Source organism: Ranitomeya imitator, chromosome 1, assembly GCF_032444005.1.
Source record: "Ranitomeya imitator isolate aRanImi1 chromosome 1, aRanImi1.pri, whole genome shotgun sequence".
Taxonomy (NCBI): Eukaryota; Metazoa; Chordata; class Amphibia; order Anura; family Dendrobatidae; genus Ranitomeya; species Ranitomeya imitator.
In genome coordinates, this window is record NC_091282.1 from 391,027,648 (window position 1) to 391,054,206 (window position 26,559).

The 26,559-nt window shown below is 40.8% G+C and overlaps 1 protein-coding gene across 1 annotated transcript in view; it reads right to left on the minus strand.

Moving 5' to 3' along the window:
• The window catches only part of CNTNAP4 (contactin associated protein family member 4), an 820,352-nt gene that overhangs the window by 438,133 nt on the left and 355,660 nt on the right, over positions 1-26,559 (minus strand). The window contains exons 5-6 of the mRNA XM_069762123.1: positions 7,921-8,124; positions 7,010-7,194 (exon numbers count right to left, since the gene is read on the minus strand). Coding sequence (XP_069618224.1) covers positions 7,010-7,194; positions 7,921-8,124 — 389 coding nt within the window. The remainder of the gene's footprint in view (positions 1-7,009; positions 7,195-7,920; positions 8,125-26,559) is intronic.

The window sequence follows — 26,559 nt, forward strand, 5'->3', positions numbered from 1 at the left end:
AGGTTTTTCTAGCTATTTTATTGCATTTTATTTTTCTCTGTTCTCCACAGCTGCATATTAAATATGATATATAATTGATTTAAAATATAAAATAATTGATAAGCATTTTAGAATGGCTACAATGCGGCCAATGGGCATTAGTTCACCAATTGTCTTCTTGGCTGTATAATAGAATGCCAAACTGCGGCACTGCCATGTATGGGCATCTTTTTAAAGGGAATCTGTTGGCAAGTTTTTGCTTTGTAATCTGTGGGCAGCATGAGGTATGTGCTAAGACCCTGATTCCAGGGATGACTGGTGCCCATGTGAGTCCTGGTCCAACTTCACTGATTAGCAGCTTACTGTTAATAAACAATGTGCACAGATAACTGCTAGTCAGTTGGTTGGGTTAGCTTTCTCAGCTGTGCTACATGCTACTCTACATCTAAATACTCAGTTTTGCAACTACTGCACCCAGTGAACTAAGTGACACATCGCTGGAATCAGGGTCTCTTTTTCCACATTATGCTGCTCTCAGATGAGGTAGCAAAACCTGTTGACAGATTCCTTTTAACTTTATACATTTTAAATTCTAGTTTTTCCTAACTCTCTTAGGGTGGTTTCACACTTGCGTTTTTGTCTGCAGCGTTTTTTTTCAAAAAAAGCATGCGTTTTTTTTTCCTATCTTTAACATTGAAAACGCATGCGTTTTTTTGTGTACGCGTTTGGTCGCGTTTTTTGACGCATGCGTTTTTTTACTGCATGCGTTCATTTTCTGAAATGCTACTTGTAGTATTTTTAGAAGCGTTTTTTGGACCAAAAAAAAACGCATGCGTTTTCATGCGTTTTTTTGGGGTCAAAAAATACATTGGAGTCAATGGGGACGCATGCGTTTTTTGGTGCATGCGTTTTTTGCGGTAAAAAACGCATGCGTTTTTTTATTAAAAAAACAGAAAACACTGATATGCCACCCCCCAACATAAAGGTGATAAAGGGAACCTAACCCTACCCCTAACCCTACCCCTAACCCTACCCCTAACCCTACCCCTAACCCTAACCCTAAGGGATCCTAACCCTAACCCTACCCCTAATCCCTTTATGGTCAGGGTTAGGGTTAGGGTTAGGGGTAGGGTTAGGGTTAGGATCCCTTAGGGTTAGGGTTAGGGGTAGGGTTAGGGTTAGGATCCCTTAGGGTTAGGGGTAGGGTTAGGGTTAGGGGTAGGGTTAGGGTTAGGATCCCTTAGGGTTAGGGGTAGGGTTAGGGTTAGGGGTAGGGTTAGGGTTAGGGTTAGGATCCCTTAGGGTTAGGGGTAGGGTTAGGGGTAGGATCCCTTTAGGGTTAGGGTTATGATCCCTACCCCTACCCCTAACCCTAACCCTAACTGTTTCTGTTTATAGTGGGTTTTTTACTTTTTTTTGATGATTGGCAGCTGTCACACATTTCTCAGCATGCATTTAAAAAACGCAAACGCATGTAAAAACGCATGTAAACGCGTCAAAACGCCGCGTTTTTTTCACCACATGCAAAAACGCATGCATCAAAAAAACGCAGCGTTTACACGTGTTTACATGCGTTTTTTCACCATGCGTTTTTTTGCGTTTTTTACCGCAAAAACGCACCCCAAAAAACGCCAATGTGAAACCAGCCTTACTGCATTTTTTTCTCTTCTGCACAACTGCATTTTCATTTTTTTATACAATCGATATTAAATTTTAAATTATTGTTTAATATTTTAGCATCACCTACATACATTGACAATTTCACATATACATTTTTATTGTACACCTCAATATGTAAATATATCTCTAATATGCAGCACGCAGAATGTTCCCAAAAGGACTAGGGCGGCCTCCTCACTGGCTCCTTTACATGAGCCCTTGTTAGGGCTTGTTTTCACTTGCGAGGAACACGTCCGTGTCTCGCATGTGGAAACGAAGCTCTGGTGCCGGCACTCCGGAGCGGAGTGTGCGGCTGCATGTGTTGCTATGCGGCCACACGCTCCGCTCCACAGTGCCGGCGCCAGAGCTTCGTTTCCACATGCGAGACACGGACGTGTTCCTCGCAACTGAAAACAAGCCCTTAAAGTGAGTCTGTCACCACTAAAATGGTGTTTAAACTGTCTAAACATGTATATATGAGACCTAGCCCCTACTTAAATCATGCTTGACAAGTATAGCTTAGCTTTGTAGTTAATTGAAAATCAACTTTAATTTGATATGCAAGTAAGGGATCTTCCATGAACCCCTTTGTGTGGCCTATGCTATGGCACACCATCATTTCTTGCTATTGGCATAATAAAGCCTGCACCTCCCATTGATTGGCTTGAATGGAAGGTCCAAGGCTGCACCAATCAATGTGAGGTACTGACTTTTTTATGCAAATAGGACATGATGGTGTGAAAAAGCACTGGCCAAAGAAAGGGTTAATCAGAGTGCCCTAATTTGCATATCAAATAAAGATTGATTCCAAATTAACTATAAAGTTAAGCTATACTTGCGTAGAATGATTTAAAAAGGGGATAAGCCCCATATATAAATGTTTAGGCTGTTTAAATGCCATATTGAAGGTAACAGACTCATTTGAACTAAAAAGCAACACCCTTTTTTTTTTCTTTAAAGGGAACCTGTTACCTGAATTTGGTGGGACTTACCTGAATTTGGTGGGACCGGTTTTCAGTCATATGGGCGGGGTTTTTGGGTGTTTGATTCACCCTTTCGTTACCCGCTGGCTGCATGCTGGCTGCAATATTGAATTGAAGTTCATTCTCTGTCCTCCGTAGTACACGCCTGCGCAAGGCAATCTTGCCTTGCGCACGCGCAGTATGCTTTGCCCAACTGCGGGCAAAGCTGAAAAGCATTAGTGCGCATGCGCCGGCGCACTGTGTCCCGGAACAGCTAAATACTTCTGGGACATAGTGCACCGGCGCATGCGCACTAATGCTTTTCGGCTTTGCCCACAGTTGGGCAAAGCATACTGCGCGTGCGCAAGGCAAGATTGCCTTGCGCAGGTGTGTACTACGGAGGACAGAGAATGAACTTCAATCCAATATTGCAACCAGCATGCAGCCAGCGGGTAACGAAAGGGTGAATCAAACACCCGAAAACCCCGCCCATATGACCGAAAACCGGTCCCGCCAAATTCAGGTGACAGGTTCCCTTTCATTTTTTTCTAAAACAAAATTGCAAAAAAAAAACGTGAACAGAAGTAAAGTATAGATTCTTCTGACAACAGTTCCGCTTGCTAATAATATCATATTTTGAAAAGTCAAATAAAAAGGCCAGAATAACAGCAATTTATTGGTTATTTAGACATTAAATTAATGTGACCATTTTAAAATGTAAAAATGTTTTCATATCAAGCACATATTTTGAAAGGAGAAAATATATTTTTCAGACAAGGAATCTATCGTGTATATAATACCTTATACTCTGTGGACATATTTTCTTCCAGAAGCCCTTTTACATTATATCAATCTTATTTTTCTCTTGAGATTTTTCTCGATCATGCTAATGTATTATTCATGGCTTATGTTTACGTTTGGTTAAGATCCTGCAGCTCTAATCTCACGTGAGGTCGCATAATTAACTAGTGCCTTTACAGGAATCTGCCAGCATGCAATGAGTTTCTTGGATGCACAGTATGTATGCTCCTGCAATTACATATCATGCACATATTTTCTGTAATAAAAATAAATAGTGGCCCCCAGACCAGAAGAAGCAATTACCCAAGAAGCGAAACCATGAAAGTGTGTTGACATGTTTCTTTACCATCTAAACTGAATTTTCTGTTTGTTGTCATCTCTGCATCTGTTATTATTGAGGATCAGGCAAATGAAAATAAACTATGTTCACACCAATGAAGCATCTAATTAGATAATGAATTCATAGTTATTTTTTATGAGTATTTAAAGTTCGACACTACTACATTAAATCCTACCTACAAGGAGCCATGAATTGTAAGGTGTGACACTAACAAGAGGAAACGTCACTAATTCCTCGACAGCCCAAACCATGAAAGGGTCACTTGGTAAAAAAAAGAAAAAAATTTTGCAGGATCTACAAAACATGGAGGTGAGCAGTTTTTAAAGTTGATTTTCTTTTCTTGACTTCCTGGCTAATAAACTAGAACTCCCTAATTTCATTTTTGTAGGAAAATAAAAAGTCTATCATAAAATCTTGCACAGAGAAAATGAAACATTTTGGCCCCGATTCATCACTTGTGTTCTTTTATAATGTCACTCTCCTTTTTTGTCTTGTTAGACCGCACATGGAGTACTGTGTCCAGTTTTGGGCACCGGTGCTCAGGAAGGATATAATGGAACTAGAGAGAGTACAAAGGAGGGCAACAAAATTAATAAAGGTGATGGGAGAACTACAATACCCAGATAGATTAGCGAAATTAGGATTATTTAGTCTAGAAAAAAGACGACTGAGGGGCGATCTAATAACCATGTATAAGTATATAAGGGGACAATACAAATATCTCGCTGAGGATCTGTTTATACCAAGGAAGGTGACGGGCACAAGGGGGCATTCTTTGCGTCTGGAGGAGAGAAGGTTTTTCCACCAACATACAAGAGGATTCTTTACTGTTAGGGCAGTGAGAATCTGGAATTGCTTGCCTGAGGAGGTGGTGATGGCGAACTCAGTCGAGGGGTTCAAGAGAGGCCTGGATGTCTTCCTGGAGCAGAACAATATTGTATCATACAATTATTAGGTTCTGTAGAAGGACGTAGATCTGGGGATTTATTATGATGGAATATAGGCTGAACTGGATGGACAAATGTCTTTTTTCGGCCTTACTAACTATGTTACTATGTTACTATGTTACTATTAGTTATCATTTTTGCCAACAAATTCATCAAGATGCGATTCTTGAATTTGGGGCAAAGTCAAAAATGGGCTTTCAACCTGTCTTGAACTATTTTTGCAACAATTGTGCCAAAATTTTGGCTTAATCAAGAAAACAGCAGGAGGGAGAATGAAGTGAAGTTGCAGCAAATTTTGTTACATTTTAAAAATTGCAAATGATGAATTGGGTAAAAATGTCTAGAATTGCTAAATTCCACCTTCAAAGTGGAAATCAACAAAAAACAGGCAAGCAGATTTAAGATAGACTTAAAAAGGGGCAAATAAGACACAGAATTGGGTACAAAAAAAGGCTCCAAATACAGAAAAGTAAGCAAAAACATGCATAAAGGCAATGTGTAATCAGGGCCTTCAACGTTTTTGAAATGTTGGGATCCATCAACGTTAAGTTAAAAATAAAACCTAAGAAACATAATTATGTAAGTAACTATATGAACTCGACTGTTACTTTATCCAATGGAATGCATGGGAAATTTCTTGACTGTGGGTATAGGACATGTCCAATATAATTCTAGAAAAAGGTGTGTAAATGTAGGCAATATACATTGCTCAAAAAAATAAAGGGAACACTAAAATACCACATCCTAGATATCACTGAATGAAATATTTCAGTTGCAAATCTTTATTCATTACATAGTGGAATGTGTTGAGAACAATAAAACACAAAAATGATCAATGTAAATCAAAATGAATATCCCATGGAGGTCTGGATTTGGAGTGATACTCAAAATCAAAGTGGAAAATCAAATTACAGGCTGATCCAACTTCAGTGGGAATGCCTCAAGACAATGAAATGATGTTCAGTTGTGTTGCCTCCATGTTCCTGTGTGACCTGCCTACAATGCCTGGGCATGCTCCTGATGAGGCGGCGGATGGTCTCCTGAGGGATTTCCTCCCAAACCTGGACTAAAGCATCCGCCAACTCTTGGACAGTCTGTGGTGCAATGTGATGTGATGTGATGTTGGTGGATGGTGCGACACATGATGTCCCAGATGTGTTCAATTGGATTCAGGTCTGGGAAATGGGCGGGCCAGTCCATAGCTTCAATGCCTTCATCTTGCAGGAACTGCTGACACACTCCAGCCACATTGGCATTGTCTTGCATTTGGAGGAAAACATGTTGTTTAGTTTGCCTCTTGTGTGTGAGCAGATAAATACAAACACAAATGACTGCTACCAAATGCATAGTGTCTCTGCGCAGCATTTTCATAGAATATTCGTTGAAACTAGGCTAGTCAGGAGGAAGGTTGTCCTTTGTATTCAGGTTCATTATTATCCCTTCTAATGCTTATAATTATTTTGGATTAGTTCCAGACTGTTTTATAGGGAAAGATGATTTTTCATCAGTTGGTCCTCTTATTGGTTGTACTAATTTTATTCAGGTGTCTTCTGTACATTTGTTTTTATTGTAAATGTGTTTTGTAACATGATGTAATTGATGTAGTCATGTGTTTGTCTTTTCACAAAGGTGTACCTGGCAATTACTGGATCTGGTGTGCATGGTTTGAGTGGGAGGGTCCATTTGTGACTCACCTACTTCAGCCGGCGTCACTTCCCAGTTTGCTAGACCTGTAGAAGCGCTGGTAGAGCGCGAAACAGCTGTTGTCTTCCCCTGCTCACTTCCACTATGTCCGCACTCCCCCGAGCCGTGAACACGTCATGATGGATTTTTTACCTTCAATAAAGGTTTGATCTACGCAATCTGGTGAGTGCTGCCGCAGTTCTTCTTTTTTCATATTTATACTGGATTGTTTGTTTTTTCGTATGCGAGCACCTCCAGTTACTGAAGCCCTACACCCACAAGTTACTGTGTTCTTACCAGTACATTACATTCAGGCTGTGCAGCAATACTTTTTTTTCTCTTCATTGATTGATCAAAGTAAAGTGGCTCGTTGATAAAATGCAAGCACAAATTATTCTGGTGTGCTATTAGCCTAAGTCCTCATTAATGATAATTTGTAATGAATTCCATCCTATACAATAGATGCAAGCGCAAACTTTCATGAAGTTCACTTGTAGAATGGAGGATGGGAGTAATATAAAAACATAAATTAGTTGTCATTTTATTTTGTCATTTATGAAAATATTAACATGACATTCTTTTTATCTAATGCGCAGTATACTCGCTCAACCATATTTAGTATACTAAAAAATACACACCTCATAATCAATGTCCAAATAGGAGATGTCTCCTTTCATGAAGAAATGATGCACGTGCCTGTCAACAGTGAAATTAACTTGTCTTCCAAAACGCTCTATGACAACTGAATGCCATTGCTGGTCATCTAGCAAGCTTCCCAGGAATACATTAACATGGGGATTAGAGGTATGAAATTGCAAATTACCTTAAAAACACAAAACAATTAAAAGATGCATATATTTTCTGTTAGTAAACACATGTTTTACACAGTATACTCTTTGTCTTAAGTTACAGTAAGTAGAAGCAAATATCTGTTTTATGTGACGAAATCCATTTTATTCATTTTGTCATTTACAAAGAAAGAAATCTCATCTTTTATCAAACTATCCAACTTTTGATACTGGTTGGACACACAGCAAGAGAAAAGAATAGCTTTATTTTACACTACTCATTTGGACAGTGTTATGCAAAAGATATCCCTTCTGTTACGTCTTCTCAGGCGTTCTTAGCTACCACCAGGTTGGGGACAACTTCCTCCTGTAACCGCCAAACAAAAACTGCAGAGAAAGCTGAATATTGCTGAAGGTCAAGAGCAATACAGCAATTTCTGCACTCTGCTTTGACTTGCTGAGCAATATAGCATAAGCATCACTTTAATTTTTATTTCATAAATCAATAGTACAGTAGACACAAAAATAAGCAACTCTGTAATATATCGTACAGGAGCAATCTGCTAATTTCTCCTTCTGGAATAATCATTCCCCCTATGTACCCTTCTTTGGGCTAGACGACAGAGCAAAAATATGGAAAGATACATATGTGTAAAACCTTTCACAGCAAATGTTTCCTTTCCATATCTGCTTCATTTTCCATCTGCTCACACAAACACCATACTATTTTAAGAGGTGAATAGCAAAGTATAACAACTTACCTAAATGAATACTTAAACAAAGTCTTCCTTTAATAAGCTCCAGTGCAATGCGATCTCCATTTTGTCCTTCTCCATGGAGTAGAACCCCATCGCTGTGCATCGTTTTAAACTTAAGAGAGATCAGATCTTTTGTTGTGCTGATTGACTTTTCATAAAATCGATACATTATAGAGCTTTTACCATCAAGATAAATGATATCCGAACCTACAAATTAAAAAAAAATACTCCAGTTTACAGATTTATAGTTCTCTATTCTTTTTCTTTATTGAATAAATAAGATTAAATTGGAAATGCAACTTTAAAGTAAAATTAATTTGATATTTTAGATTCATATTCTAGTTTACAAGGTAAAGTATTTATAACATTTAATATTGGTGTGGTAAATATATTTAATTTATTTTAGAGTGTCAGTTGAAAAATGATGGGAAGTATGCTAAGAATCAGTTGCATTACCTATTTACTCACCATGGAAAGTCGTACAAAGCAAATTCTACTGCTCAATTGAAAAAGTCAAATGACGCTCCTTCCCTTCCGAGCCAAACACATTTGGTTCTCTTCCTCATATTGAGTGTTGACATACTCAGGAGAAATTGAACACCAAATTGTATGGTGCAATTTCTCCTGTTACCATTATGAAAATGCAAAAATTTGTGCTAAAATCATATCTGTGGAGAATTGTTTTATTTTTATTTTTACGGCTCAATGTTATAAACTTTTCTGATGCACCTGTGTGTTCAATGTGCTCACCACACATCTAGCTCAGTTCCCTGAGGGATTTAGTTTCCAAATGTTGTCAGTTGTGGGGTACTTTTACTGTTTATGCTTGTCAAAGCCTCCTCAAATGCTACATGGCGTCCGCCAATTGTTCCAGCAAATTTTATTTTTACGGCTCAAGGTTGTAAGCTTCTGTGAAGCACCTGGTGGTTCAATGTGCTAACCACACATCTAGATTTGTTCCCTGAGTGGTCTAGTTTTCAAAATGGTGTCACTTGTGGGGTATTTTCACTGTTTAGGCACATCAGAGGCTCTCCAAACATGACATGGCGTTCGCTAATTGTTCCAGCAAATTTTGCTTTGAAAAAGTCAAATGGCGCTACTTCCAGTCTGAGCTCTGCCGTGCGCCCAAACAGGGGTTTTCTCCCTAATGTGGGGTATCTCCATGCTCAGGAGAAATGACACAACAAATTGCTGGGTCTATGTTTTCCTGTTACCCTTGTCAAAATAAAAAAAATTTGGATCTGAACAAATTTTTTTGTGAAAAAAGTTAAATGTTCATTTTTTTCACATTCCAAAAATCCCTGTGAAGCACCTGATGGGTTAATAAACGTATTGAATGTGGTTTTGAGCACCTTGAGGGGTGCAGTTTTTAGAATGGTGTAATTTTTTGGTATGTTCTATCACATAGACCCAAAAGTTACTTCAAATGTGATGTGGTGCTTGAAAAAAAATGGTGTTGTAAAAATGAGAAATCGTTGGTCAACTTTAAACTCTTATAACTTTAAAAAAAAAAAAATTGGTACCAAAATTGTGCTGATGTAAATTAGACATGTTATTAAGAATTTTGTGTGACATAAATCTGATTTAAGGGCATGAAAATTCAAAGTTGGAAAATTTCAAAAATTGTCATCCCATTTTTTTTTTTTTTTTTTTTACAAATAAGCGCAAGCCATATCAAACAAATTTTACCACTATCACGAAGTACAATATGTCACGAAAAAAGAATATCACAATCAGTGGCATCCGTTAAAGCGTTACAGAGTTATTACCTCATAAAGGGACAGAGGTCAGAATTGTAAAAATTGGCCTTGTCATTAGTGTTCAAACCACCCTCGGGGGTAAAGTGGATAATATACTGTATATTGATTAGACATATTGATTTGATAGACAGAATATAATAGACATAGTCAACATTTAACAAGACATATGTTTTTAGAGCATTAAAATCACTTCCAGTAAAAGTCTTATAAAAGCCATGAAAATTGAAATGTTTTTGTGCAGCTTTTCAAAGAAGAATTGAGAAAATTTCTGAAAAAAAAAATGACTAAATGGTAAAAATTGGCTGCACCAGTTCTGGTATATAAATATGAATAATACAGTTTCCTGCAGGTCAAATCTGGTCAGTCTGAAATTTCATTTAGATTATTATGAAATTGTTCCCATGGTAGCATTATATTATGATGAAATTACATTAAATATTATATTATACAGTTGTTCTCAAAAGTTTTCATACCCCGGCAGAATTTTTTGATTTCTTGGCCTTTTTTCAGAGATTATGAATGATGACACAAACTTTTTCTCCACTCATGGTTAGTGGTTGGATGAAGCCATTTATTGTCAAATTACTGTGTTTTCTCTTTTTAAATCATAATGACAACCCTAAACATCCAAATGACCCTGATCAAAAGTTCACATACCCTCGTGATTTTGGCCTGATAACATGCATATAAATTGACAAAAATGTGTTTGAATGGCTACCAAAGGAAACATAAGTCCAATAAGTGGGAGACAAGTCAGGTAAATATGATAGGATAACTGGAGGTCTAGCAGGAAGAATGGGGGAAAGATATCTCCTGTGGCAGGCCTGGCTACAACGGAATACTTTTTCCCCGAATCTCTAATCCATGACAGGCACGTGTTTTCGTAGCCATGGCAGGCCCAGGAGCAGTGCATGGCACAAACCTAATAGTGCATAAAGAGAGATCTTCTCTGATTAAAAAAATCCTACCAAAAGTTCCACAGGCTTAGAAATTAAAAGAATGGCCTCCCATCCCTAGACGATACCACCAAAGATTGCCTTGGCCAAATAGGTTGACCAGTTCCACACTTACTTTTATTTTAACTTGTGATTTACAAGCGTCCTGCTGTGAACACAAGGCACTCCACCGGGTCTAATAGGTCGGGATCCTGGGGGATACAGATCAACCCTCGCATTTGATCTCCCTCACTGCCTCAGACTGTCAACATGATTTTGTAATGTAAATGTAATGTATCTTTAAATTATGATGTCAGTGATTTACAGCACCATCTAAATAGTTAAACAACAGCGATTGCAGCTAGCTTTAGTTGCAGCTGTTATAGGCAGATGCCGGCTGTAAAAAGCAGTTGGTATCTGTTGAATGTGTGCACTGGCATGGACATATATTTGTGTTAATGGATTAACCCCTTACCGGCATCGGACGTACTATACCGTCCGATGCCGGCTCCCCTGCTTTGATGCAGGGCTCCGCGGTGAGCCCGCACCAAAGCCGGGACATGTCAGCTGTTTTGAACAGCTGACATGTGCCCGTAATAGGCGCGGGCAGAATCGCGATCTGCCCGCACCTATTAACTAGTTAAATGCCGCTGTCAAACGCAGACAGCGGCATTTAACTACCGCTTTTGGCCGGGCGGCCGGAAATGACGTCATCGCCGACCCCCGTCACATGTCCGGGGGTCGGCGATGCGTCTCCATTGTAGCCATAGAGGTCCTTGAGACCTCTATGGTTACTGATTGCCCGTCGCTGTGAGCGCCACCCTGTGGTCGGCGCTCACAGCACACGTGCAATTCTGCTACATAGCAGCGATCAGCAGATCGCTGCTATGTAGCAGAGCCGATCGGCTTGTGCCTGCTTCTAGCCTCTCATGGAGGCTATTGAAGCATGGCAAAAGTTAAAAAAAAAAGTTTAAAAAAATGTGAAAAAAATAAAAAAAACATAAAAGTTTAAATCACCCCCCTTTCGCCCCAATCAAAATAAATCAATAAAAAAAATATCAAATCTACGCATATTTGGTATCGCCGCGCTCAGAATTGCCCGATCTATCAAATAAAAAAAAGTATTAACCTGATCGCTAAACAGTGTAGCGGGAAAAAAACTCGAAACGCCAGAATTACATTTTTTTGGTCGCCGCGACATTGCATTAAAATGCAATAACGGGCGATCAAAAGAACGTATCTGCACCGAAATGCTATCATTAAAAACGTCATCTCGGCACGCAAAAAATAAGCCCTCAACCGACCCCAGATCACGAAAAATGGAGACGCTACGAGTATCGGAAAATGGCGCAATTTTTTTTTTGTTTTTTTTAGCAAAGTTTGGAATTTTTTTTCACCACTTAGATTAAAAATAACCTAGTCATGTTTGGTGTCTATGAACTCGTAATGACCTGGAGAATCATAATGGCAGGTCATTTTTAGCATTTAGTGAACCTAGCAAAAAAGCCAAACAAAAAACCAATGTGGGATTGCACTTTTTTTGCAATTTCACCGCACTTGGAATTTTTTTCCCGTTTTCTAGTACACGACATGCTAAAACCAATGATGTCGTTCAAAAGTACAACTCGTCCCGCAAAAAATAAGCCCTCACATGGCCAAATTGACGGAAAAATAAAAAAGTTATGGCTCTGGGAAGGAGGGGAGCGAAAAACGAACACGGAGAAACGAAAAATCCCCTGGTCATGAAGGGGTTAATGGAATAATCTCATGTTATAAAGTCATGGCAAATCACTAGATATGACAACTTTTTTTAATCTTTAGTGGTATGAACTATGGTACCTTAACAAATCTTGAGAATGAAGGAGTCCTAGGGATGATTCAGAAATGTAGCTTCTACATTGTGTTTATCCTGATCTGTATATTACCAGGCCCCTAACTATGTATAGTACTGCAGCAATCCCCATTTAACATGGGTTTTGCTGTTCAAGAAAAGATTGTAGGGGCTGAAGCACAATTTAAGCGCTGCAGTTTCTGAGACTGAAATGTATCTTTAGCCATTACTGGGCTGCCCATAGACTTTAACCCTTTGAAATCATGCCCCGTACATGCACTGCACATGTCCTGTCTCCTCCTTTGATGTGGGCTCCAGCCCTGAGCCCACATCTTTCCCGGCACATATTAGCTGATTTGAACAGCAGAAATATTCCTTCTAACAGCCGTGGGGGAAATCGCGATCCACCCACATTTGTTAATCTGCTAAATGCAGCTGTCAATCTCTGACAGTGGCATTTAATGAAGCATGTCACTAATCCTGCCTGTTGGCGCCCGTGTCACATAACTGAGGGTAGCCGATGGGTTGGCATGACAACCCCGCGTCTGCAGCAGACCCATGTGCTTGTCATTGCCGGATTGCTATGAGCACCACCCAGCGGTGGGCACTCATAGCAAGTGAGCATTTCTGCTACATAGAGCATAGAGCTCTGTGTAGCACAAACAATCAGATGATCACAGCTTCTGGTCTTCCATGGAGAATATTGAAGCAAGTGTAAAGTAAAAAAAAGTTTTTAAAAATCTAAATAGATATGAACTTTCAAATCACCCCCCATTCGCCCCATTCAAAATAATACAATAAAAAATACACGTTTGGTATCTCCGCGTTCAGAATTGCCTGATCTATCAAGCTATAAAAAGAATTAAACCAATCGGCAAACAGCGTAGCGAGAAAAAGTCAAAATGCCAGAATTACATTTTATTGGTTGCAGCAACATTGCATTAAAATGCAATAACAATAGAGCAAAAGAACGTATCTGCACCAATATAGTATCAATAAAAACCTCAGCTCGGCATGCAAAAAATAAGTCCTCATTCAGCCCCAGATCACAAAAAATGGAGACAGTGTCTCGGAAAATAATGCAATTTTTTTTAAAACAACTTTTGAATTTTTTTTTTTACCACTTAAATAAAAGACAACCTATACATGTTTGGTATTTACGAAATTGTAATGACCTGGAGAATCATAATGGCAGGTCAGTTTTAGCAGTTGATAAACATGGTAAGAAAAAAAAACAGTTGTGGAATTGCACTTTTTTTTAAAATTTCACCCCATTTACCAGTACACGATATGATAAAACCAATGCTGTCTTTCAAAAGTACAACTCATCCCACAAGAATCAAGCCCTCACATGGCCAAAGTGACCGAAAAAGAAAATAGTTACGGCTCTGGGAAGCAGGGGAGCAAAAAACAGAAAAGCAAAAATGAAAATGGGCTGCAGCGTGAAGGGGTTAAAAGTTCAAGCAGTTCATACTTCACTTTGCAGTGACATTCTAAGACATCAATACAGATTGTACTGCTTGGATGAGATTGTGCAGCAGTTGGGTAAGGAACTGGTTTTCCGGTGCCTGTGTGACAAATTCTGGATTACTTTATTCACATTGTTGTACATATAGTACAATGTAATACAGTGCTCCTTTCTACAGACCCAGTGATTATGTCACCATTAAGTGTAGGGAGGGAATAGTAGCTGCTGGGTCCTAGTAAATCCAATCAGCAATGCTACTGTATGACAGCAGGAGGCTGAATTTCCCTTGTCACTGGTGCCAATTTACCAGCCCCAGTTACAGAGGAAATCAATAGTCAAAAGAATTTGTTAATATCTTAAAATGTTCCATCTCTCACAGTCTTTTAAGACTTTGTGGCAGACACGGTGTGTGAAATAAATGAAAAAATAAATTGGAAAAGCAAGAAAAGCCAGTCTGAATCACATATTATATCCACACCCTAGTCAACAAATAGGATGTACAGTTTAAAAAAAATACTTCTGCCAACTTAAAATGTTTTGGGATTTTTTGGGTTGTTAAAAAAATAAGTCAAATATAGCCAAGTATTTTTTTCTATTGTTCTTGACATGTCCCTCGATATGACAAATCCCATATATGTTACAGCCATACAAGCACACCTGGCAAATAAATCCCAAATGTCACAATATTTTTGCACCAGTTCTGAGTTGCATATGCATATAGCGACTTATTAAGTAGTTTTATGCCAGAATACCTTACTAAATTGTCCCTTATGTGTGTGGGATTACTATAACCAATCTAACTTATAGAAATACATTGCATGTAGAGGTGAGTGGGTCGATCCACAGAGGATCAAGTTAGGGTTACATTTCTAAATGTGCAGTTTCACGAGAAATTGAACGTTCTGAGATTACATTTTTGGCTGGTAAAAAAAAAAAAGAAAACTTGTTTGGCACCATTTCCACAATTCTGAAGCATCAGAGAGGGGCCCAATGTCATTTTACGTTGCCATGCAGGCTTCCCCATGATGCCCTACACATATAACATCTTACATATTATTATACCTAGTGCAGTGGTGGTCAGTTCCTGGGTCATCACAGATCTGAGATTTCTAGCAAAGCACAGTTTGTATGGCAGTTCCTATGGTCAGTAGGGTCCTCTCTCCCTCCGTAGAGTGTAAGCTCTTTTTATCAGCATGGTAAAGTGTAAAGTCTTAGGGCAGTAGGGTCCATTCTCTCTCTTCCCTGTAGACTGTAAGCTTCTATGGTAAGCGAGGTCGTCTTTCTCTCTCTCAATCCACCAAGTGTATTTTCTGACCAATTACAAACTTTCCAGTATTTAGATTTGTGAGAATTCAAAGTTCAGGGATTTGAAGTTCAAAAGATCTCATCTCTAATTAAACAGTGAAAAAACTAAATAAAATTCAAAAAGGAAGACTGTGTCCTATGGAAATTATAAAAGGCTTAATCTGTCCTGTGCATCTTCGGTTCATCTATTGCTGTGTTTAGTTGCTTTATATAATTACAAGTCAAGAATAAAAACAGCAGGAATTCAGTTCAATGAAATGCTGATATCCATTACAGCAAGGGCATAATGCTTTTTTTCACCCGAAATAATGCTGTCAACCTGCAGTTATGCGCTTATTCTGCAGGTTAACAGTGTTATGATGCTGCCCAGCGCCTGCAAGCAGCCAAATGCAGCGGGGAGAAAATTATCTTTATTCTACCCACCAACATTCGGTTTTCAGTCATAGGTGTGGGGTGGCGCCGATTCAGTCACTGCTCTAAGAACACAAAGCGGCCGCTGTAATCGCACCCCCGACCCTGACAAACACCGCTATTTTGTGACCGGAACTCCTAAATGACTGAAAGACAGAGGTAAGGGTCTTAAGCTCTCAATGTAAGTATGTAAGTCTACGAGAGCCTCATTCTGGCCTTATTATTACCATAATGTCACTTTTATCGTACATTTGGAAATGTTAATAATTATAGAAATCGTTTTAAGTGCTTATGAAGTCTATTTAATATTAAGTTCTAATACTGACGCACTGTACAGAATGTGAAAGATAATGTTCAGATAAGGAAAGTTATTAGCAGATCAATTTGAAACTTTATAAGGTGAAAGAGGCTATAGTATAATCCTAAATTGATCAGCTTGACATTCCATCATGAAGTTGGTGTTAAAGATAAGGGAATTATCTCACTACCAGCTCTAGTATGTTATCTGAAATTATCTTCTATTTCAGTTGTACAATTTCCTTTAAACATTCGTGTTTTAGATTGGAATAGAGTAAAAAGGGGCTGCTCAAAAATAATGTCACCTGGTCTCTGCAATGTGCAGGAAAATCTACAGAGTACGTTAATTCCTCAAATAGAACCTGTCAGTTCTTGCTCTTCTTTTATTCCAATCACTCTCCTGTAGGGATTAGCGGACCCGTGGAAGTTCAGATTCTAGTAAACGAACACCACTGCAACCAATGGAGACCTGAAAAAAAATCTCTCTCTCTGTTTCTTTGTCTCTCTTTTTCTGCAATGGACTTCCCCCTGTAACTACGAACATCACATCACTTACAGGGAAAGTCCATGTTTGGAGTTAACCACCGGACACTAACTGTCTGGTATGAACGCCAAACTTTTAAGTTCGGGCTCGCTCTTCTCTGCGCTCCTGATTATTCAGTTTTTTTATGTTTGTTTTTTTTCTTGATTTTTTTTAAATCGGCCAAATGCATTCTGAGATATGGGCTTTTTCATTTAATGCTAATTAGTATTGTCTTTACTAAGGCGGCAGTGCTCACAAGATTATCTGGAAGCAAGCATTCCTTTAGGATGCTATACCTATTTGATATCCGTGAGCTGATATCTTTTTCCAGAGAAATCCTCATTTTTTTATATGTAAATGAGCTGTTCTGGGCTATGAACCGGACTCGGATCTGCGCGAGTTTATTCGCATTAGGTCGGGGTCACACTTGTGTGTATAATGCGAGAAACTCGCACGGCTCTCTTGCATCAATTCCTGGCACTGCTGTCGGCACTTGGGACCGTAGTGTGCAGTTTCATGTATTTCAATGCAGCTGAACGCCCCGGTCCGAACCGCCGGCGGCAGTGCAGGGTATTGATGTGCGAGTTTCTTGCATTATACACGCAAGTGTGAATCCGGCCTTACCAGTGTGATGTGTAATGGGCGCTCTCTACTCTCATGATCTCACTGCAGTGCGTCAAAAATAGGACATAGTTTCATTAAGAAAAGTGGGATGATTTTTTTCTCACTTGTCATCTGTGTGCAATCCATGTACAGCACATATGCAATTTGTTTTTTTATAGCATTAGCTATTAATCATTTACAAGACAATTTACTGTTTCCTATGCTACAGAATTGCAATGTATCCATTAAAATCAGATGCTATGCTGTGGCTATGTATAACTTCTAATTTTTTTTACGCACCCATACACGTGTTTGGTTGAGTCTCATCCAATTTACGGAAGAAACTAATGTATGCTGCAATTGCAGATTTGGTCAGTGAAATAAAATTCTCATCTGCACTTGCCTATTTAATAACATTGGCTCAGGTGCTGTCTGTTTTTTTTTCATGAAAGCACGGTCACGTGAATGAGCTCATACTGACACAATCTGCAGGCGTCCTCTCAATGAGTCATCTGCCATCTCACAGGCAGGCAGTGTTACAATACATAACAAGACATCAAAAAAAGGAAGGGGGATATAAGGATGAAAGTACACATACAGGTAGTATAAAATAATGACAAATTTATGAGATCGAATAAATAGAAAAGAAAATCCTCCACTAACACCACAAGTGTATTTATGGATCTATTATGGACTCATCGGTGAGCATACATGAAAAAGAAGAAGAAAGAACTGGGGATGCAAGTCCAATTGTGTGATTAAAAAAATATACAGCTTTATTAGTCAAACACATTAAAAAGTATGGGGTGGGGAAAAAATAAGGAGTATTGAAGGAGTAATTTTATCGATGCCTCTAACTCTCAACAAAGAAGGATCACAATTATGAAAAAGTTTGTCGTCAATACACAGAGTGCCGATATATTAGTTTAAGCTATAGCACTTATAGCACTTTAGTTAATCACCTTTTCCATCTGGATTTATTCTGATCTCTACACCAATGTTTATCACCTAGGGTAATTATTCATCATAATAAAGTCTATGTCCATGATTTATATGTGAGTGATGCGTTGAAACTGCGTACTACCATTTTTTTTCCACTAATAAAGCAGAATATTTAGCATCCTCGGATCTTTCTTCTTCTTTTGCAGTGTTACAATACAGCAGAGCTGAAAGAGCAAATGGGTTTGTAAGAAGACAAAGTGTAAGAAAGGCATAAATTTCTCAAACTACAGACTCTAATGTACTTGTCTTGTTGCTCAGTTGTGCAGCGGGGCATCCCTCTTCTCTTTCTACTCTGGTTAGAGCCTGTTTGTGCTCTCCTCTGAAGGGAGTAGTACACACCGTTGTAGGAAATCTTCAGTTTCTTGGCAATTTCTCGCACGGAATAGCCTTCATTTCAAAGAACAGGAATAGACTGTCGAGTTCCACATTAAAGCTCTTTTTTTTCTGGCCATTTTGAGAGTTTAATAGAACCAACAAATGTAATGCTCCAGATTCTCAACTAGCTCAAAGGAAGGTCAGGTTTATAGGTTCTCTAATTAGCCAAACTGTTTTCAGATGTGCTAACATACTTGATCAAGGGTTTTCAAGGGTATTCTAAGCATCCATTAGCCTTCTGACAAAGATAGCAAACACAAAGTAACATAGGAACACTGGAGTGATGGCTGTTGGAAATGGGCCTCTATATACCTATGAAGATATTGCATTACAAATCATATGTTTGCAGCTAGAATAGTCATTTACCACATTAACAATGTATAGAGTGTATTTCTGCATCAATTAATGTTAGCTTCATTGGAAAAAAATGCTTTTCTTTCAAAAATAAGGAAATTTCTAAGTGACCCTAAACTTTTGAATGGTAGTGTATATATATATATATATATATATATATATATATATATATATATATATATATATATATATACTGCTCAAAAAAATAAAGGGAACACTTAAACAACAGAATATAACTAAAAGTAAATCAAACTTCTGTGAAATCAAATTGTCCACTTAGGAAGCAACACTGTTTGACAATCAATTTCACATGCTGTTGTGCAAATGGAATAGACAACAGATGAAAATTATTGGCAATTATCAAGACACACTCAATAAAGGAGTAGCTGTGCAGGAGGGGACCACAGACCACATCTCAGTACCAAAGCTTTTTAAGCTTTTTGGCTGATGTTTTGGTCACTTTTGAATGTTGGTTGTGTTTTCACACTCGTGGTAGCATGAGAAGGACTCTAAATTCCACACAAGTGGCTCAGGTAGTGCAGTTCATCCAGGATGACACATCAATGTAAGCTGTGGCAAGAAGGTTTGCTATGTTTGCCCGTGTAGTGTCCAGAGGCTGGAGGCGCTACCAGGTGACAGGCCAGTACACCAGGAGACATGGAGGGAGCCGTAGGAGGGCAACAACCCAGCAGCAGGACTGCTACCTCAACTTTTGCGTAAGGAGGAACAGGATGAGCACGTCCATAGCCCTTCAAAATGACCTCCAGCAGGCCACAAATGTGCATGTGTCTACACTAACGGTTAGAAACCGACTCCATGAGGATGGTCTAAGTGCTCGAGGTCCACAGATGGGGGTTGTGCTCACAGCCCAACACCGTGCAGGACACTTGGCATTTGCAACAGAACACCAGGATTGGCAAACTTGCCGCTGGTGCTCTGTGCTCTTCAAAGATGAAAGCAGGTTCACACTGAGCACCAGTGACAGACGTGACAGAGTCTGGAGATGCCATGGAGAGAGATCTGCTGCCTGCAACATCCTTCAGCATGACCGGTTTGGTCAGTAATGGTGTGGGATGGCATTTCTTTGGAGGACCGCAGGCCCTCAGTGTGCTCGCCAGAGGTAGCCTGACTACCATTAGGTATTGAGAGTAGATCCTCAGACTCCTTGTGAGACCATATGCTGGTGCAGTTGGCCCTGGGTTCCTCCTAGTGCAGGACAATGCCAGACCTCGTGTGGGTAGAGTGTGTCAGCAGTTCCTGCAAGATGAAGGCATTCACTTGCACCATCCACCAACATCACATTGCACCACAGACTGTCCAGGAGTTGGCGGATGCTTTAGTCCAGGTCTGGGAGGAGATCCTCAGGAGACCATCTGCCACCTCATCAGAATCATGCCCAGGAGTTGTAGGGAGATCATACAGACACAAGAAGGCCACATACACTACTGAGCATCATTTCCATGTCTAGAGGCATTTCCACTGTTGGATCAGCCTGTAACTTCATTTTCCACTTTAATTTTGAGCATCATTCCAACCCAAGACCTCAGTGGGATATTAGTTGTGATTTATGTTGATCATCTTTAGGTTTTATTGTTCTCATCACATTCCACTATGTAATGAATAAAAATTTTACAACTGGAATATTTCATTCAGTGATATCTAGGATGTGATATTTTTTTGAGCAGTATATATATATTTATATATATATAATACTTTTACTTCATTTCTGTTCATTTTACCACTCATACCATGTAATGCAATACTCCTGTATTGCAATATATCATTCAGTTGCAATTCTCCCATGAAGCCCAGCCACAGATCAGGGTTTATACGAGGACCAACAATGAAATCATTGAGGACTCTGCCAGACCTTGGCTGCCAACAGAATAATGCATGCACCTGCTCTTTAAAGGGACTCTGTCACCTGAATTTGGAGGGAACAATCTTCAGCCATAGGGGTGGGGTTTTCGAGTGTTTGATTCACCCTTTCCTTACCCGCTGGCTGCATGCTGGCTGCAATATTGGACTGAAGTTCATTCTCTGTCCTCCGTAGTATACGCCTGCGCAAGAAAATCTTGCCTTGTGCAGGCATGTACTACGGAGGACAGAGAATGAACTTCAATCCAATATTGCAGCCAGCATGCAGCCAGCGGGTAAAGAAAAGGTGAATCAAACACCCGAAAACCCCGCCCCTATGGCTGAAGATTGTTCCCTCCAAATTCAGGTGACAGAGTCCCTTTAAATGTCATTGCTAGTGATTGACAGCAACATTTAAATGGTTAAACAGCTAGTTCCTGCTAATGCTGATATTGTCATATGCTGAATGTATAATACAGCTGGTGTCCGTGGGTGCAATTCCTGCTGCAAACATATGAATCACTGTTACTTAATGTTGTCATGAAAGGGGTTAAAACTTCTGATAAGCAAACTTCAAAATGCACCATTATTTTGTTCTTTAACTGTTTAATCTTTAATAGGCAAAATTGGAATTTCATGTGAACAGTTTATTGTCTTGTATTCTTTTCCACTCTTATTTCTTATAACTGTGTCTTACAGTGCATCTGTTCAGTACTTTAAAGAGACAGTAAAATCATGTGTTGAAAATGTAATATAATAATGAAATTATTATGCTGAAATGATAATTGAGAGGCTTTACAATTGCAGTAGAATTCAAAGCACATTAATTAGTGAATCTATTCTATCATTTCCAGGGAGGCTTAACTTAATTAGATGTGAACAGATAGATTATTCTGAAATTAATAAAAGTAGAAGATACTTGTCTAGTGCTAGAGTGGATAGCATGCCAATATTGTTGTGCCTGATAAGCTACCTAACAAAAGAAAAAAGAAACAGAAAAGAAAAACACAGCTGTATTAGCGTACTGAAGATACTGGACATGGAATAGATCATGTTTGATAAGGTCTTTGCATAGACCAGAGTATAATCGGCAAATGAGCATTCGCAGGAATGGTCATTCACAATTATCACAATTATCAGCCTGTGTAAACATGTCAACGACTACCTGACAAGTGAGAACAACCTTGATGTTGACAAAAATTCATTGGCACTGGCAGCACCTTTTTCTGTGTTAAGGCTGCTTTCACACATCAGGTTTTTTGCCGGATGCCGGATGCGGCGTCGCGCCGCATCACCGGATCCGTTTTTTTTAAAGAAACCGGATGCAACCGGGCGAGCCGGATCCGTTTTTTTAGCCGGATCCGTTGTCCGGATCTGGCAAAAAACCTGATCCGGCTCGTCCGGTCGCATCCGTTTCGTCCGTTTTTCTTTCCGGTTTTTTACGGATCCGGCTTTAAAAAACGCCCCCTGAAAGGCTAAAAAGGTGATTGGCCGGCTGAAAACTATATATACAGTGTTCTTAACATCTGTGACGGGTTAGAGAGGAGCAAGCTACAGAGCAAGATGGAGGGCATTATTGCAAAGATTCTGCAGAACAACGTGGATTTCATCACAGAGGCGAATCGATTAAAAGCTATTGTGATTGACAAAGAGGAAGAGAGACAGCGTGTCATGCGTCTGCGACGACGCCGTTTGTGGATCCACCCCATCACGGCACAGAGAATGACCCGGGGAGTCTTTTCAACGTTGTATATGGAGCTTCGAGGTGACCCTGAAAAGTTTTTCTGCTATGTTCGGATGAAAGCGGAGAACTTTGATATATTGGTGGAGCGGGTTCAACATCTGATAAGAAGGAGTGATACCTATTGCCGATTCTCCATTACCCCAGCTGAGCGTCTGATGGTGACTCTTCGGTAAGCATTCTTTTTGCATCAACTTTTGTTGTGGACTCTTTATTTGATATTTTGAATTTGTAGTAATTTCTTCCTTCCTTTTCTTCACAGATTCCTAGCAACCGGTGAATCCCTGTCTTCCCTACATTTTCAATTCAGACTGGGCATTTCCACAATATCAGGAATAGTGAGGCACACTTGCCGTGCACTGTGGGACTGTTTGCATGAAGAATACATTCCACATCCCACAATGCAGACATGGTTGGAAGTAGCTGACAGATTCCTGGAAGTGTGCCAGTTTCCCAATTGCTTGGGTGCGGTGGACGGGAAACACATCCGTATCGTGAAACCGGCTGGTTCTGGATCTCAGTATTTCAACTACAAGAAGTACTTTTCCATCGTGCTGATGGCCATCGCCGATGCGGATTACAAATTTGTAGCGGTGGACATTGGGGCGTATGGTCGTTCTAATGATTCGCAAGTTTTCAAACTGTCTTCTATGGGGCGGCATTTATATGGAAAAACCTTTCAATTTCCCCCCCCAAGACCACTGCCTCAAACTTCCGATCCACCAATGCCATTTGTATGTGTTGGGGATGAAGCTTTTCAGCTTTCAGAGCATCTTTTGAAACCCTACTCCAGCCGTGGTTTAACCAATACCAAAAAAATTTTCAACTACAGACTCACACGTGCAAGGAGAATGGTGGAGTGTGCGTTTGGGATCCTAACCGCCAAATGGAGAGTTCTCTTGACATCCAGAAACTTAAACACAAACACTGTGGATGAGGTGGTGAAAGCGTGTGTTGTCCTCCACAATTATGTTATATCCAAGGAACAGCTTTCCATTGAGGACCATTCTGCCGAAACCACCTTGATGGATTACAGCATCCATACATACAGAAGTTCTGCCACAGTGTCCAGAATACGGGATCACTTTGCAGAATATTTTATTTCACCCCAAGGAAGAATACACTGGCAGGATGATATAGTTTAAACACTTTGTGTATACCTAGTAATAACTTTAACCTTTACCCATGTTGCGTACCTGTTGTTTTTACCTTACCCATGTTGTATACCAGTTTGGTTTTTACCTTCATGTTGCGTACCTGTTTGGGTTTACCTTTTAACCATGTTGGGTACCTGTTTGAGTTTATTTTTAAATCAAGATGTGCATACCCAAAGTTCTACTGTTACCAATAAACCTTTTTTTTACAAAAGTGTTATTTGTTCCTAATGAATAAATACAAGAGATTTTTCAATCAAAAACTTTTATTAACAATGTAACACACAAAAAAATGGGGTACTAAATGTTTTCATACATCGGGGTGGAGATACTATCGGAGGCACTGTCTGATAGGGACACTTCGACAGTGGGAGTGTGGAGAGAGGAATGTGATGGTGGTGGAGAATGTTCACCGGTTAGGGGTGAAAGAGTGGAGAAAGCTATTGAGCGGGTGGACAAGAAAGTGGGATTGGGGTTAGAAATTTGGTAGGGTGGAGGGGTGTACGAAATGTTTTGGGAGGACTGGGTGGCAGAATGAGTGATGTGTGTAGAAGATGTTTGGGAAGAGGGTGATACAGTCTGTTGGAAGTGGGCAGGGAGAGGAGGTGAGGATGAAGTAGATGGGAAGTTGTATGGGTCTGGATCATCATATGGGTGTGAAGTGGCACGGGAGGGATGCTGATAGTGTGGATGGTGGGAAGGGGCACGGGGCTGGTGGTGTGGCTGGTGGAACGGGGCACGATGTGGATGATGGTGAGTTGGGCGTGATGGGGCAATGTCTGTTTGGCGATACGGGTCAGGAGGATGGTACTGGCTGTAGTGGTGGACAGTGGAGGAAGGGGGGGCAAGTTGGAGGATGGTTGGAAGAACTATCTGCTCTAGAGGCAATTAGCGCTAGAGTAGACTGGCAGGATTCCATTACTTGCATCTGCTGAGAAGTAGATAGTGTCTCCATTTGCTCAAGCACCGACTGAAAAAAAGTGTTGTTCGGGGACTGTTTTGCCTCTGAACGCATCGTTACCAGAAGTGTATGCATCTCGAGCATACTTTTATTTATGAAATTGAATCCTGCAGCCATTTGCTCGGACAAAACTTTCAGACAGTTCTGGAACGATGCGTTCAGGTGCAAGAACTCGGGAGCATAACTATGTATCTGACCCCTCTGGCGAAACCGCCCCGATGCTACAGGTGTACTAGAGGTGGCTGCAGCAGAAGGGTGGGGTACAGGAAACGCTATGTTCTCACCAGCAGCTACATGCAATGGAACCGGCCTGGATGCTCCAGTGCTCGTGGATGGGAAAGAGGGATCGGTAGAGTGGGAAGGTGCAGAGTGGAAAGGTGCAGAGTGGGAAGGTGCAGAGTGGGAAGGTGCAGAGTGGGAAGGTGCAGAGGGTTCCTCACTGTCAAAGTGTCCCTCGGTGGCGGCCTCTTGAGGGATCGCCCCAGAAGTGTTCAATTGTGCTGCAGGCTCCAGAGTGCTCCCAACGGTTCTGTGGAAAAAGAGAGAAACAAACAATTAATATACTGTCATTGCATGGCCCTGGCTGAAAGAGCAAAAGAGGTTAGACATGTAAAACATTAGTGCATGTGGTGGGTAATATTTACCTTCGGGTGACCATCGTTGACCTGAGGAACGACAGGGCCCTTGCGTATTTGTACGTGCTCCTGCGTCCTCCAGATCCACTCCGGGCCTGCATCTCTTTATTGAACTCCTTCTTAAAGAGATCCCTGATCGACCGCCACCTTTTCACAATCCGCTCACCTGTTAAAATAGGAGAAAGACAACTTGGTTAGAAACAGCATTTTAGAATGCATCACCAAAACTGAACTGAGGATACTTACGTTCTTGAATCTGGGCCTGAACATCTAGGTCCTCCCACCTAGGAATCAGTTCACAGCAGATTTGCTCCCAGAGTCGACGGGTCACTGAGAAATCAGCATGGCGGCGGTCACCCATATTCCACAACGGCTCCCTGTCTCTGACAAGATCGATGAGGAGGTCAATATCAAGGCCGACCTCCTCACCGTCCGAATCTGGAGCACGCTGTGAAACCTGTTTGAAAAGGGGGAAAAAATTAACACCAAATTTGAAACATTGCTAACCTGCACCCAAAAAATAACAAAAAACCTACATGACGACGGCCGCCACGTGAATGTCGCCGACGACCCCGGGAGCCACTGGAAGGACCTATTGCTTGGGCACCAGATTCAGAACTCTAGAATACAAAAATAAAAAATTATGGGGTTGTTGGTAGCCATTCTATGTGTTGTGTGCCATGTGATATACAGTATATGTTTTGTATGTGTTGTGTGTGGTTTGAAAGTATCAGTTTCTATGTATTTTGTTGTAAGCATCTAGTGTTATGTTTTGTGTGTAGTGTAGGGTGTGTTTCCGCAATACATCACAGATACATACCAATTGTGAGCCCTCTCCGTGGGTTTCTCCACCCCTTCCCTCATCTTCGGGGACCACCTCTTCTCCGGGGGACTCAGCCTCATCAGCTTCCTACGATGAAACATAAAAGAATAGATGATACACACACACACACACACACACACACATACACCTTTGGTTCATACTAACCTCTGTGCGTGGACGGCGAGGAGGAGGAGGCCTCCCCGGAGACATGGCTCTCAGCTCTGTGGAAGTCTCTCGGCTCTCGGCTCTGTGGCAGGCTCTCAGCTCCCGGCTCTGTGGCAGGCTCTCAGCTCTGTGGCAGGCTCTCAGCTCTGTGGCAGGCTCTCGGCTCTGTGGCAGGCTCTCGGCTCCCGGCTCTGTGGCAGGCTCTCAGCTCTGTGGCAGGCTCTCAGCTCTGTGGCAGGCTCTCGGCTCTGTGGCAGGCTCTCGGCTCCCGGCTCTGTGGCAGGCTCTCAGCTCTGTGGCAGGCTCTCAGCTCTGTGGCAGGCTCTCGGCTCTGTGGCAGGCTCCCGGCTCTGTGGCAGGCTCTCAGCTCTGTGGCAGGCTCTAGCTCTGTGGCAGGCTCTCAGCTCTGTGGCAGGCTCTCTGGCAGGCTCTCAGCTCTGTG